This window comes from Ischnura elegans, chromosome 3 (genome assembly GCF_921293095.1).
Source record: "Ischnura elegans chromosome 3, ioIscEleg1.1, whole genome shotgun sequence".
Taxonomy (NCBI): Eukaryota; Metazoa; Arthropoda; class Insecta; order Odonata; family Coenagrionidae; genus Ischnura; species Ischnura elegans.
This window is the reverse complement of record NC_060248.1, coordinates 74,299,712-74,315,015: the sequence shown is the minus strand read 5'-3', so window position 1 is coordinate 74,315,015 and position 15,304 is coordinate 74,299,712. Positions and strand designations below refer to the sequence as shown.

General features: G+C 38.3%; 1 protein-coding gene across 2 annotated transcripts in view; it reads right to left on the bottom strand.

Moving 5' to 3' along the window:
- Positions 1-15,304, bottom strand: part of LOC124156021 (mucin-19-like) — a 63,655-nt gene that overhangs the window by 33,819 nt on the left and 14,532 nt on the right. For both annotated transcript variants that reach the window (XM_046530301.1, XM_046530302.1), the window contains exons 6-7: positions 14,018-15,216; positions 920-3,944 (exon numbers count right to left, since the gene is read on the bottom strand). In XM_046530301.1, coding sequence (XP_046386257.1) covers positions 920-3,944; positions 14,018-15,216 — 4,224 coding nt within the window. The remainder of the gene's footprint in view (positions 1-919; positions 3,945-14,017; positions 15,217-15,304) is intronic.

Here is a 15,304-nt window from a genome sequence, read left to right as displayed (position 1 = left end):
CCTAAAACTAAATTTATGTAATTATAGATCGAGGAAGTAGGCACAAATATATGCAGATAACAACCACTCAATTGCAGATCATTCCTTTTTCCAAAGCTAAAAGTTAATTTCATACCACTTGTCTATTTATCATTGTTGAGTTAAATAATATTTAGGAAAAATACTTGTACCAAGATGGACTTGGTACACAAAAGAGCTAAAGGGAGGATATGGACTGCCCAACCTAAAAAAAAAAACAAAATAATCCTGATACTAAAAATTAACATGGAATATTATTTTCAAACAAATATTAGTTCACCCTTAATAATTCATTAATTGATTTAATGGGTAAGCAAGTCTAGAAAGCAGTTATAATTTTGAGATCCTTTTGGTTGCATGCATTTCTGTGCCTGCTTGGAACAAAACTTAAAGACAATAAAATGTACTATGTAATGATATATGAGTTAAGTTTCAACTACTAAAGTTTTTTATTCAATTAAGCAAAACCTTCAATTTTTTGGCTAGAAATAGTTATTTTTCCAAACTTCACTCTTATGGGACAGGTGTTAATGTAATTAGTTTGCTTTTGACCCTTTCGTTGGAGTTGAAACATTGCCAACATATTTTTTTCCATTTGGTAACTTTAAAGAGGGTTCCACAAGAAAAAATTCAAACCCTAATTTTTTTGAAGACCATCTTGATGAGACCTATTATATACATGTGAGTGATCAAAATAAGTTTTATTTGTGAAATGAAGGTATGGAAAGACTCAACATATAAGCGCATCAGCAGTAAAATAAAGCATTTCCTGGATACTTTACAGACAAAAAAAAAACAATTCCAGCAGCCAGTATTAGCCAATTGTCATAGTATTGACTTGATTTGAGTTGAATGAAAGACTTCAGAAAACCATTTACGTAAAATTAATGAATATTATTACCTCGACGAGGCTTCCCCCCTCTCCTCGTCGGGGGCTGATCTGTATCCGGCCTTTCTGAACTGCCAGTGCTAGAAACTAATGTGGCTCCACTTGAGCTGGTGGCAGTCCCAGATGGTGGTGTACCTGCATGCCGCATCTTGTCAGTTTCCTCTTTGGTCGCTGGCACTGGTGGTGGAGCCAAAGTCTGTGATCCACCAGTAACAGGCTTGCTCTGCGGGTAAGGTGGACCTGGATGATTTGTGGACGGGGACTGCTGTTGTTTTGGCACACCTGTCATTTCCTCCAAACCCATACAGGCTTTTATGAGCTCAGCTGCATTTTCGGAGCACTTCCTTTTTATTGGTCTTGGCGTTCCCCCTTCACTGGAATCAGGAGTGGCACTCCGCCTGTGCTCCCTATCAGTTCTCCTGTGTCCAGGGAGTGTCACATGCAATGACTCTTCCTGGTCCTCTTTAGCTCCAACCGATGATGCTCCACTACTCTCTGATTCCTGACGCTTTCGCTTACTGGCACGTGGTATTGGACTGAGCTTGCTCCCAGAACTCATTTTCGGACTGCACTTGACGATGGCCGAGCCAGGCGTAGGCACAGATTCGTCATCTTTATGATCTTTGGGGCTCACCTTGGGAGCAGAGCGGGAAACAAGGGGAGAACCTTCTCTCATTGCTTTAGTTCCTGAGACACCCCCATCAGGACTAACCAATCTAGTACTAGATCTTGTATTCCTACCAACCACATGACCCCCAGCAGGTGCATTCCTCTTCTCTTCTGACTCTGATTCTGTTGGAATTTCTATCAACAACTGCTCCAATCGCTTTTCTTTCCCTTTGTTACGGGACACATAGTTATGATCTCCACCAGATTCTTTAGGAGCATCTGAACTACCCATCAGGTCTTTACTCGTAACAATACCCTCAAGAGAAATGCTATCGCCCTCTGTTGACTTCTCATCATGGAGCATACCTTCACTAGCCTCTCTGAGAGATGACTGAGATTCCTTCTTAGACTGTGACCTATTTACAGATGAATCGAGTCCTTCCAAATCGAGGAGGTTTTGCCCATCATCTAACGAAGGAGAAGGAGTTTCACGGTGCTTTTCTGGATTAGAATAAGTGTACAGAGGGGGAGTGATTCGGATTGGCTGGGGGTCCTCTAATGTAGGTGACGATATTGTTGATGGAGGAGTCTTATTGCCACTGCTGCCAACAGAACATTCTTTTGAGTCTGATTCAAATGAGCGTTTTCCGTACAGCTCATCTGCACCAGACCACCGTACACCGGATGAGTGACCAACTCCAGAAGCAGTTGTGACCGCAATAATAGTCTCGGAACTCACTGAATCCTTATGTATTCCACCACTACGAACGGGAGGCACATTTCGAGACTCAGCCTGCTCCATTGGCTGCGACACCATGTTGATAAGAGAAGGGGATGTGCTAGTAACCACAACAGATTTCACAACAACAGCAGTAACACCTTGAGCAGAAGGTCCACCTCCACTAACGACACTACCCTGACCAACAACTGCCGCAGAGCCAGGTCCTTTCATTGGGGAAACCTTTGAAACTAAAACTTTCACAGGGCTGGCAGTGGTAGGCAGAAGGGCCACAGCTCCACTCCCAGCTGACCCACCTTTTGCCACAGCCTCACTTTTTGGTATGCTAACTTCCAAAAGAGTTTTGGTGGCTCCCCCTCCTTGACTTTGGCCCTGTCCAGCCTTGGGTAAGGTAACTAATTTTATGGGTACCATTTTGGCACCAGGTGGTACACTGAATGAGGTGGATCCAACAGCTCTCCCCCCAGATGTGGTGGCAGCAATAACAGATGCAGACTGACTAAGGGTAACACCAGGTTGGATGGCATAAACTGTTGTAGTGGTAGCGGGGGTAGGGGATTGATTTGATAGTTGTATCGATGGTGCACGCGAAACTTCAACTGATGTTGTGGGTTGCACCGGAGTTCGCGATGCAACTGTGGCCACAGCAGGGGTCCCTTCCCCAGCACTTCTCAGCGTATCACTCTCAGAGGTTTCCACACTGCACACTTCACTAGACCCTTTTGATTCCTTAGTCTCACTATTATCACTTGGCATGGGTGATTTGAAAGAAGCCTCGAAGGACTTACCCGTGGGGACAACTGTTTTTGCAGATTCCGCCATAGATGACGAATCCGCTGACTGACTGGTTGGGGGTGGAGAGGACGACGAAGAGGAGGATGGAATAGTTGGTGATGAAGCAGTTACAACAAGAGGAGATGAAGACACAGCTGAGGATGTAACAGGAGGTAGAGGAGATGAAGAGGAAGTTGGTAAAGGCATGGTAGTCAAGGGTTGACCCATGCTGGAAACTGAAGGTGGGAGTGAGGATGGTGGATTGGTCCCAGAAGTTTCCTCCACCTGACTTCCAGCATCATCTGGCTTCATTCCTATCGCATCACCCACAGCACTCATCTTTTCTGGATGCTCTGGTGTGACTTCCACACCTGCCTCTTTCCCCTCCGAGTGATCTCCACTGATATTATGTGACATGCCCCCTTGAGGTGGTGCGTGCCCCTTGGAGGACTTGGAAGATTCTTCAGAGGGTGGAGATGTTCCACCCGATGCTGCAGTTTTTGAGGCAACTGAAGCTCCATTAGAAGGCACTGAAGTGTTTTTAGGGGGATTAATGGGAACAGAAACAGAGCTTACAGCTGGGCTAGCAACTGCAGGTGTCTTATCACAACAGGTCTCCGGATCTTTTTCTTCCTTTCGACAAGGGCTTTCTCCTTGATTGGGACTCTTCTCTGACAGAGCATCCATAGACTCAATGCCAGAGTCTTCACCCTGAGTGTTGCCTCCTCCCTCTTCCCTGTTTGTTCCAGCTGGACTCTCCGAGCCCCTCTCAACTCCTTTTTCCATGCTCCCATTAGCTGCAACAGTGACTGCTTTCGCTGACATAACCAACTCAGTCACAATTGGTGGAACAGGTGATTCAGCAATGCTCTTAGTAGGGTCAGTGATTGATTGCTCTGGAGGCAAATCTTCAAACTAGAATGAAGAAAAAATACATTTTAGAATATTTATGTTTATATAAATTAAACAGTAAATGGAATGAAAAACTGATTTTGTACGAAATCAAAAAAGAACTTCCACTCAAGTTTATATGATGAAAGAAATTACACTAAAATTTTAGTGAAACAACTTGTACTATGTTAATCACTCTAAACTGAATGATGCTTAAAAAATAATGAACATTATCAATTAGACAAATGATATATTTTCAGGAAGGTAGGTGCATACATTTATAATTGGGACACACTTCATACCACTACAAACATCGAAGTTAATAAAAAAAACGATCATTTACACAGTAGTTCCATGGTCATGATTTTAAATTCTTAAAAAAGCAGAAATATGAATAAGCAAGCAAGTTAAAATTTAATTTTCAAAACAAAAAATCATAAGAAATGAGGGGAAGAGCATTTCAGGCTTAGGGGCCAAATGAAAAAGAGAAAATTTGTCGACATTTTTGGGGTGGAAATAAGGAAAGAAAATAAAATAATCATCACGAGAAATTAGTGCATATTAAAATTGTTGAAATGCCTTACATCCTCATTTAAAACGAACAAGTTTATAGTTTCCTAAAATATTTTGTAGAAACTAAAAATTGCATCCTATAATTACAGTAGTAGCACTTGTATATTTTCATAAAAGTACCACCTAGAAATCTGGTGGACATTTCAAGAAAATTATGGACCCTAGGGAAAAGAAACACTTGGAAGTTGTATTTTCTTAAACCAACTAGAATTATTTAAATTAGATAAATTTGTAATAACATAACTATGTATTTCACATACACTGAAAAATAAATGTAATTATTACTGTGTAATGACATTGCGCCATAATGGTCTCAAAAGGATTGCGATCATACTGATACAGTTGACTTATGAACGAGATATTTCATGCTTCAACGCTAAAAGTGAAGTAGCCACTCGACTTATTTTGACTTTACACCAAACACAAAAAAAATAATTACCATGCTTCTATAGATCAATAAGAAACAACTACATTACTATGACCATAATCAAAGAAAGTTGTTAATGGTAAAATTGTATAGGAACAGAAGAAGTGTCTGATTTTTCAAAAGGGCTAATGAACACTTAGTTTACCAGTCTTCCAATCACAGGCTCAAGATCAATGTGTCGTCATGGCACATGGACCAATAATTGCGCTTCGAATATACGTGTGGAGATAAATGTGTGGACAGTGTATGCACGAGACTGACCTTGAAACATGATCGACATATCGATTTTTCTTTTGATCTGTCAATCGTAATTCTATGATAAAGTTTGAGACATTTTTAAGGTTTTACGACGCAATTCACAGCTTTTTCCAGGTTTTTTCACGGTAGACAAATTCACGGCTTTAACGTTATCAGGGTTGAGTGGGAACCCTGCACTCTTAGAAGGGGTTCACGAATGTCTGGGGTCCAATTGTACAGTACTTTCAAAAGTTTTAGGACAAAGTTTGTGGCACCACTTCTGCTTCCCGAGAAATTTTAGTTTCCCCTACTCTTTTTTTTTTCCTTGTTAATCGCCGAAAATATTTCGTTTGTGGAGGAAAATATATTGTCTCAGAGGGAGATACTTGCAAATTGATCATTCTCTTTCGATTCATGTCGGATTTACTGATAATTTTGTGTGCATTTTCTGCAAACTTGCCCCGGTAATGACAGTTGGTTTCTATTGTAAACGTCTGATTGTAATGCTGGAGATCATGAGATTTGAGTCTCCGACATGGAAAACAATGCTAATGTTATTTTTCAGGTTGTTCACTCGTTTCGTATTTCTTTATGTATTTCAAATCATTTTAAATACGACATATGCAAAATAAACTTTTTTAATGATAAAGAGTCATATAATAATAAAAAATTGGGCAGGGTTAGATGCTTACTTCTATGAATGGGTTGTACATTTTGAAGGTTATGGATTTGCTAAAAAGGGTAACCATAATCCAGAGGTGAAGGGAACATAAAAACCCAGCATCAGTGTTAACATAATTGTTTAAGACTGGCGACAAAGGGTCATTCACACTAGTTGATTATTGCAAATTTATCAATTGGTTTCGAATGCTGTTGGTTTTTAAGATTTTCTCTAATGAACAATATGCTGATCACACGCCTCGTGTGGCGGGTGTCGGAGCACAGAGGGCTAGCCGGTGGTAAAGATTGGATGATATCCTCGCCTCGGAGATAGTTAATGTAACAAATGATTATCCTCCATCAAAGGGCAAATCCTAATGTCCTCAAAATTTTGGGTGAGTAACTTTTACAGTACTCAGCATTTAGCTTCATAAATAACCATAACCAGTTTCTTCTGTAAAAAATACTGATGAGTCATAAATAAAATTTAAAGCTAATTGATAGATAGAACTTCAACCAAAAAGTTCATCACTTTTACTAGAAAAATATAATGAAGCTGGGCCATGCTTTTGCCCCAAGCTGCACAACATGTAACAAAATATCTCGATCCTGATGAAGGGTTAAATGTAAATCTTCCACTAAAGTGAAAATATTTTCACTTATTTCGTTTACACGTAAAGGAGAAAATCTGTGAGAATCATTTACTGCAAGTTTAACCGAATCTCTCAGTTACATACAATTGAAGGGGTTATTCCATGTATATTTTACATGGAATAGCCCCTACTGACACCAGATACGGAAATAATTTTGACTGAATACGATTAATTATCGTCATTTGATTACAATATGAAAATCTTAAGGCTGAAGGCTCAATACATGAAGTGATTGAAGATATTACAAAGTTGTAAAACTAAGTTTTATGTAAGTGTATCTACTTGTAAATGCATATCTCAAGGAATATGGATGCAAAAGATAAACAGAATTGCATTAATGAGCTTACATTCGTAAAGTAAAATTATGCATTACTAAATTGCTTAAAACAATGAGATTCACTGATGATATCTAGAAACCGTTAGTCAGTAAGCTAGTAGGTTATAAGAATTGGTTAATGTATTTGGTAAACGGTGCGGGGTATATGGCTTGAAGATTAATTACAAGAAGACCAAAGTTACAGGGTTTGTGATATATTACAAGCAAGGAATGTGAGACTAAACAAAAAGTAGATGAGTACAGGCTTGAGAAGGTGGAGCAATTCAGCTGTGTATCTGGGAAGCGAAGACAGCAACAGGGATATCAAGAAGAAAATTGCATTAGCAAAGGAGACAAGAGGACCAAAGTTGAAGAGTAAAGAGAAAGCAAGTGCTTTACCAGCACAGACCAGTATTGTACACAGAGAGGAGAGAGAATGAGAAAAGACTGGAGGCATTTGAAACGAAGGTGAAATGCACAGAGAAGAAAAGGAATGATGAAGAGCGAGACAAGATACGCAAGATGTGGAAACTCTATAAGGAAACAGAGGATTAAGGTGGAGTGAGAACTGAGCAGAGACAGAACCTTGATGCCATGTTAGAGGGAAGAATGTAAGGAAAGCAGGGAAGGAAGAGAATTGGATTACCACATTTACTTGCTCAAATGTTACCTTTGTGCATCCTGCCCACCCCCATTTTCAGGCAGGCTCATGAGAAAAAAATTTTTCTTATCAAAAATCAAATTTTTGCTGTATTGCCTGCATAATTTTACCGTGAGATGAATGTGCATTCTAAAATAAAAATCCTATACTCAATTTGAGTGTTGATGTACATCTTCATCATAGACTTATTGTATTACATACTGATATCATCAGAATACACAGCCTGTTTTATGGTGCATATTTTCTCCTAACATCACACAATAATTACAGATGTAAACGATCACATATCCAGCATAAACGACATCTGTTTGAAGTGATATCTAATGAAAGCAATTGCAGCATTATGACCTTTTCAACCCGATAATTTGACTGTGTAACATATTTACAAATATGATATTAGCAAATTAACAAATGAAAGCAGAAAGCCATCAGTATCAGATGGATGCCTGATATCAGCAGTGGTCTCATCAGCCATTGTTTGCTTTCAGCACAATAGCTGTGGGCTGGGAGCATTCAACATGGAACCTCTAGGGAACGCACGAAAAAACTAAGTTCACTATTTTAGCAATTATTATTCTTAACGGAAGATCAATAAATTCGTGGATCTAGAAACATCAATCTCTAATGAATATTTACATCATAATGGTACTCTTTATTACATTTTTGTTACTGCCTCTAAGATGTGAGAAACTCATGTCCTCAATTTCACTACCCCCACCTCGATGTCTTCGTTGCCATCTATGCCGTTTGAAATGCCACATTTCTTAACACCTTTGATGACTATGTTCTCTGGAATCATCTTTCTTGATGACAAATTCTATCCAGAAATCTACACAAAGTAGGTCCTTTTTTCCCCATGAGTGCCCGAAAGTATTGAGTACAAACATGCTCTACAGTAAGACACCAGGAAGAGATTCCTATACACAATCCAGTCTCAGACCACGTTGGGGTGCAACCAACCAATTTCGTGTGTCCTCACTATCATACCAGCTGGAAAGATCACTTTCTTGGGTATATTTTATTGTTAAAATATAAGGTGGGAGTTTTTTCTCATCTGCCAGCATTGTTAACATCACCATACAATGCTATTTATCATAACTACCACCTACACATGCACAGAATTCTGGTCAATACCATTAACAATTGCTTTTGATGGCATCTCAAAGTACATTATTGTTTGGTCTGTACCTCCAAATTATCCCAGTAAGTAGTGCTGTTATTTCCTTAGCTGAATAATATACCTCCGAAAGTTCTCCAGCTTATTGTATATGCATTTGGTTAGCTCTGGGAAGTTGATGTTCTTCACCTGATTGATAAGACTGTTTCCAATGAAAAATCATGGAAACCATCCTCAGCTTGCTGTACAGCCTGCAGGAGAAACGGCTGATTCTCTCACTATTTCTCTTGCTTTCACCTTACTCATTTATGCTGACACTGCAAATTCATAGTCATTGATCAAAGACGTATGAAGCGAGTTCAGTGTATTTTGCACTTTTACCCCGAAAAGCTCTCGTACTTTTTTTGTAGATTGAAAATTATCCTTCATTGTCCTCCAATATCTGATGCTCGCACCATTCATACACACAATAATTTCTTCCAGCTTCTTATTTTCTCGACACCACTTATAATATGTAGTTTTGAGCACACAGGGTATATTCACAATTTCACTTCAGAATTCATTTTGAGGATGGGAGCGGCAAATTAAAATTCTAAATGATTTGAACTCATTTACTCCTCTCACACATGAAGTGCATAGCACAGGCAGAAAAGCGGGTTAAGTAAGAAGTTACAATTTCAAAGCATTTGAGTCTTGCCACTGCATAAAAATTACTTTGCAGTGTTTCTATGATGTAGGTTTAGTGGGTATGCAGGAGGGGCTACATATTACATGATAAACACTACTACAGGCTCATGATACCCAATTCAGATTTTGAAAACACTAGAACGCACCACAACCCCTTTGCCGTGGCTTACGGAAAGAATGTAGACACAGGTTTGAAAACATATCAGTCCTACATTGTATTTCATCTTACAGCTCAATCAAAATTTACTGATGGTGACGTGTTATTCAGTGACATGGTGGGTTTTGGATGGCACTACAGTGTATTTTTGTGTGTGTTGCTATTCCAGTTGATATCATGTGATAAGGGACTTCAAGGTACTTAAGGTACAGTATAAATATATATTAGTGGAAATCTAAACAAACTCTGCTGATAGGTAAATTACTCTTACATTTCCTTTACTTAGCTACAATGCCAGCTGCAACAGTGGCTTTTTCACCAGCATTGAAAGGCCTCAATCAACGGGTATCGCAATTTTTATGAGGTTACCTATAGCCATATTGATTCAATAATGGTGCACCTTTTGCACCATACCAACTACACAGAAAGTGTGTTATACTGTGTGTATGGCATCCATGGATGCGCGGTTCTCACGGACTAGCACTCTATGCCTTAGATGGCCTGGTGACAGTGTCTGGGATACAGTTTCCGTTAATGCACACTGATTTTATACATCTTACCTATCCTGGCCATCTTAAAGCTGTGATCACGTCATTATGCATTACATGCAATGCAGCCACTAATGCTTCATTGGTGAAAAAGTGATGAGTGGTGCATCAGAAACAATGCTACTTGCCAAGGTAAAGAAACACTTTGTGGAACAAAGTTTCGAGAGACGACCGAATGTGATTCATTAAAAATAATGAATAAATTATTAAATGCAAGTAGATGGAAACATTCTGTATTATGGTAAATCTATAGGTCAGTTTTCCTAATGTTATAAGGATGAAAGGGCACCAAATGAATACTAAAGAGACTTCAATTCAAATTGAAAATTATTGTTTTGTAAGATCTCACTCCCAAAATTGTAGAAATTTAGGCTAGATTATGGACAAATAGTTCTTCTGCCTCATTCTAATGGTTAGGAAACAATGAGTATTACACTAAATTGAAAAATTAATTTAAACCCCATATTTCTATAAGAACCAAAAAGAAGGAAATAAACCAACCTGCCTTGGCCTAAGGTCCATGTTTAAATTTTTTAGATAAAAAGACTTCATGTTCAAAACAAAAAGGAGAGCATTCACCTTACATTTGACACTGTTATGATATAAATTCATGATCATGTATTAGCAATTTTAGTTGTGGTATTGTAATGGATATTTACAAGGAAAGAATTTAAGATGTTGAAAGTGAAACTTGCCACGATTTTGGTTTTGAACACTCTTAAATTAGCGCAAGACGGGGCCAAGGCAAGGGCATTTATTTTCTTTTTTTAAGTTCAAATAAAAATGGGATTCCATATTATTTTTTATTCATTGCAAACTTTTAATTTTTATAATTTATATAAAAACGGTTTTTTTTTATTAATTCTTCAATCTATTGTAACATTATATTCTCAAGTTTGTTTTATGAAATAATAGGCTGGCTAGACGTTTGATGTAAGGCTGGCTAGACATTTGATTTAAGGCTGGCTACTTCAAGAAAAAAAGCCTCATCTTCAGCTGCACACATATGAAGCTAGTAAGGGCACATAAATTTTTCTAACTTGGTGAGGAGGAATACACCTGTATCATAACAAATGAGTAAAATGAGAATGTAGCTACTTCTTTAAAATGACCTTGAATATTAATATATTGTAACAAAATTTATCCCTTGCCAACATTTTAATTATTAATACATATTTATACTCTTTCAATGCAACAGATTTACAATGAGCTCTTCTGTGTGACTTCAGCATCCATATTTATGGAGACAAGCAGTTAAATGTAAAGACTCTTATAAAAAATTCTACTTCCAAGACACTGCAAATCTCATCATTAGTGTTGTACATTACAAAATGGCTATGGGTGTTCCATACTGCAATCAGGATACAGTGTAACCTCGATAAAACGAGACCCAACGGTGCTCCAATAAACACTCGCTAGAGCGAATTGTCACTTTACTGGAGATGGAGCAAATTAAAGCTAATAAACCTATTGTCAACACTAATAAAAGAACATGATTGACGAGGTGACAAACACATTTGTATCCAATAAACTTCAGCATAAATCCAGACGAAAGGCGATATTTTGGCGTCACTAATTTCCTTACCATAAGAACAAACTAGCCATTCAATTTATAAGCGCTGTACTAGATAAAAATCATTCAAAGCATTGCTTTGTCACTCATTGTCCCAATGTGCAACCGACGAAGCCATTTTTGTATGTACCTAATGCGTTTACGTGATCATTCTATTATTTTGTTATTTTCCGCTGAAAGTTCAAACAATTCTGATAAAACTGCACTGCAGTTATTTAATGCCTCAAATGCTTCCATGAGTGATATTAATTGTTCCTGTGCGTTTTGTGGAAGTTGTGTAAAATAACATATAGCATTTGTTTCTACAAATGAAAACGGTGGAAAGTGGAGGAACAATCCTGCCTCAGAAGACTGTTTCTATCATCCAATGTAATATATTCATTATTTACACTAAAAATGTATGCTAAACATGCATAATTATGTGATTAAAATTGTCGTTGTTTTAAAAAAAAGTTCCATTTGGACTGTTACGCCCGCAACGTCATTGAAATAATACACTGAATGTATCCACGGAACAATTTGAATTAAAATTGGTATTACAAGACATTACATTGATATTATTTCACGAAAAATATAATGCAGATATTATGCTAACGTCACTAAGTAAAACAAAAGCAAGCGGTTCACACCTCAGGCATCACCAGCAATTATGAAGGGAGATGATGCTTTCGCTTTGAATTTGTATGACCAACTTTCCGAACATTTGAAGATCTCGATTCTCTATCTATCACTGACATACTCTGCTTTAGCCTTAAGCATATCCCCTTTCTCAGTAGTCCCCACAGATTGAAGTGGGAAAAATCACCCGAATAAAGCTCCTTCTAACTCTTCATGTTCAGCATTCCTGGGCAGCTTTTTTCTTTCAACTGTGATGAGTGCATAGGAAGATATATTAATTATGCCATTCTCATATTGCTCAATTATTTTCATTTTCTCATTGACATGTTTCGTGTTTCTTGGCCATGGTGTCTACCTTAAAATGCTCTCCATTCATGCAACTCACGGATGTGCAGGTATGCTGTCGACTGCTTTCTGCCACCCAAGGAACAAAAGAAGATCGAGCGTTCACGAATGTTAAAGCCACAATATTTTCACCAAAATGAACTACTTATTTATCGAAAGGTGTCCCAGTGATGAAGACTCACTATGGTGAGTGCCAACACCAAAAGGGCCTCGTAAAAATGAATGCATGTTAATAACGAATAATATTTGCATGTTTGAACATAAGGTTTGAATAAAATTTTTTTACAAGCTAATCATAAGGTCAATTGACGGTGCCTTGGCTTTCTCTTGCAATGGTGGGGGTCTCGCAGCCCGTACTTGCTTTAACTCGGTTCGACTTTATGACAATTTTCCATATTCCTAAAAAAAATATCAGTTACCTCAATGGTAATTTTAGCCAATTTTGGCATGTAATGTCCCATATACTAAATATTTCATTATTGAGAGGGGATAAAACAACAGGATATGAATAAAAAATTTAAGCTTCTGAGTACAATCACAAAAAAGTCCTGCATGGAAAACCTCAACTTCAGGACACTATGCAGGTAATTTATTTTTCTAATTGCACACAGAATGCAATGACTCCCAGGTACACAAATTGGTTTCACAGAATAAAAAATTTATAAATCCTATCATGGTGGCAACAAATTTGCAGTTCCCTTCAGGCAGCAATAGTACCTATGCCAATGAGCATCTGGTGTCTATGAAGGCCCCCTCAATAACTTTAGGACAAATCCAATTGGTGTCATCTCAAGTGAATAGGTAAGTTATAATGGAAGATATGCTTTAAATTTGAGTGATCAAAGAAATTACCAGATAACTATTTTGGATAATCCTTTTAATGAATGCTCACATTGCTAAAAAAATTAAGTTTTTCACCTACACCCTCAGAGATGAATTTTGGCTCAGGCAAAATTTCAGAGAACAAGAGTCCTCAAAATAAAGAATTTTTTTGTAATCAGGGCTGATAGTCATGAGCAAAGGGGTCTTAATTTGTCCATCTGCATTGATTATATTGGTATAATTGATGAGCATCTTGTGATTTAGTATACCTATGGGAGCATGGTAGCCTAGTGGGTGGAGTGCTTAGCTGCTCATCAAAGTATCGTGGGTCTAAATCTTACGTGAAGCCTTCAGACACCTCATAAACAATATATCTGAAGTGCCCAGAGTCCCAGTGAAAGGGATTGGCTCCTTATCCTGAATGTGTGAAAATCAAGTGCGTGGCTAAAGAGGATGTGATAAATACATTTACCAATTCCTTTACCAGGCCATATATTAAATTCACCGAAAATTTTAAAAAATCTTTCCATTCTTGAGATAATTTCTTCTCGCCTCATTAAAAGCATTTTAAGTACTGTAGTTTCAATGAGAAGATATATATTTAACTTCAACAAATAAGATTAAAGTAATTATCTAGTAGCAATCAATTTTGTTGCATTAACACACAACCATGTTGAGTGGAAGCTTAATTGTGAAGACTTACCACATAAGGTGTTTCACAGAATTCTTCTGATGGACGTTCCACAGCTTTCTCCTCAGATTCTTTCTCTGTTGCTATGAAGTGAGGTGAAGATTTACCAATAACCCGATGCTCTTTCTTTATCATGGCTAAAGTCTCAATGGCTTTCCTAATATGCTGGTGCACCTGCTGGGCATTCATGTCTTTTTTAGGAGATGAAGGCAATGAACGCTTGGCATTCAAGTCCACTGATGATATCATTTGAGGATTTTTTAACTTCATTTCTCTAATCATAGGTGAAGGATTCTTCCCCTTAAGGTCTATGGAGAGTGTGGAAACTTTTGACTTCACCTCAGCAGGTAATGGGGATGGAGAAGGTGTTAAAGGAGGAGAATTAGCAGGAGACTTGGATGATTCCCTCTTTTCAGTAGGAGCACCAGCTTGACTGACCTTGGTAGTGGATTTGTCTACCAACCTTCCTCCACCAGTCATCACACCAGGCACTGAAGCTTTACCAGCTTTGGCTTTTTCTAGACCCAATTTCTTAGCACTAGAAAATGACTGGCCTTGCTGTAATCCCCTAGTCTTTTCACTGGATCCTGATTCGCCTTTTCTACTCACATTCACTGAATGGGATTCCACTGCTTTATCATTAATGCAGTTGGGGCCTGACTTACCAGACATAATTGGTAGTGATACCTTAGCATGTGTTACATCATTCGGAAGTTGGCCCATGCCAGCAGTCCTATTAGGGGCCTTGGATGAAGATGGAGCATTGGTGATAGTGCTACTTCCAGTAGCTGAGGAGACAGGTAAGGACATAGGAGGAAGAACTGCACTAGAGCCTGCAGGGGGCCTTGAAGGATTCTGTAGCACATCTACTTTGCCGTGAGAACTGCTCTTTGAATCACTAACATTACTGGAGGATATGTCCCGACTAAACATTAATCCACTGCCACTAACAATATCTCTTTTTTGTCTGTCCACCTTTGGTGGGTAAACAAGACCATCTAATTTCTGAGTAGCTGACACTGACGAATGAGTGTGTTCGGATATCACAGGTTCACTTGGCTTGAAAGGTGATGGCACATGAAGGTGTTCCTTCTTTACTGGTCCACTGGAGGTTGATTCCTGAGAAAGAGTTTGACTGGAGGAAGGCAATGGACTGCTACTCTTCGTGCCCCTGGATATCACCTTCACAGCTAATAATGCACCCTGAGAGTCTGTAAAATCAAGTAAAAGCAAGGGTGAAAATTTTAATTTGTAATAAAGAGAGTTAAACTTATATTCTCAAAGCTTAATGGTGAGATG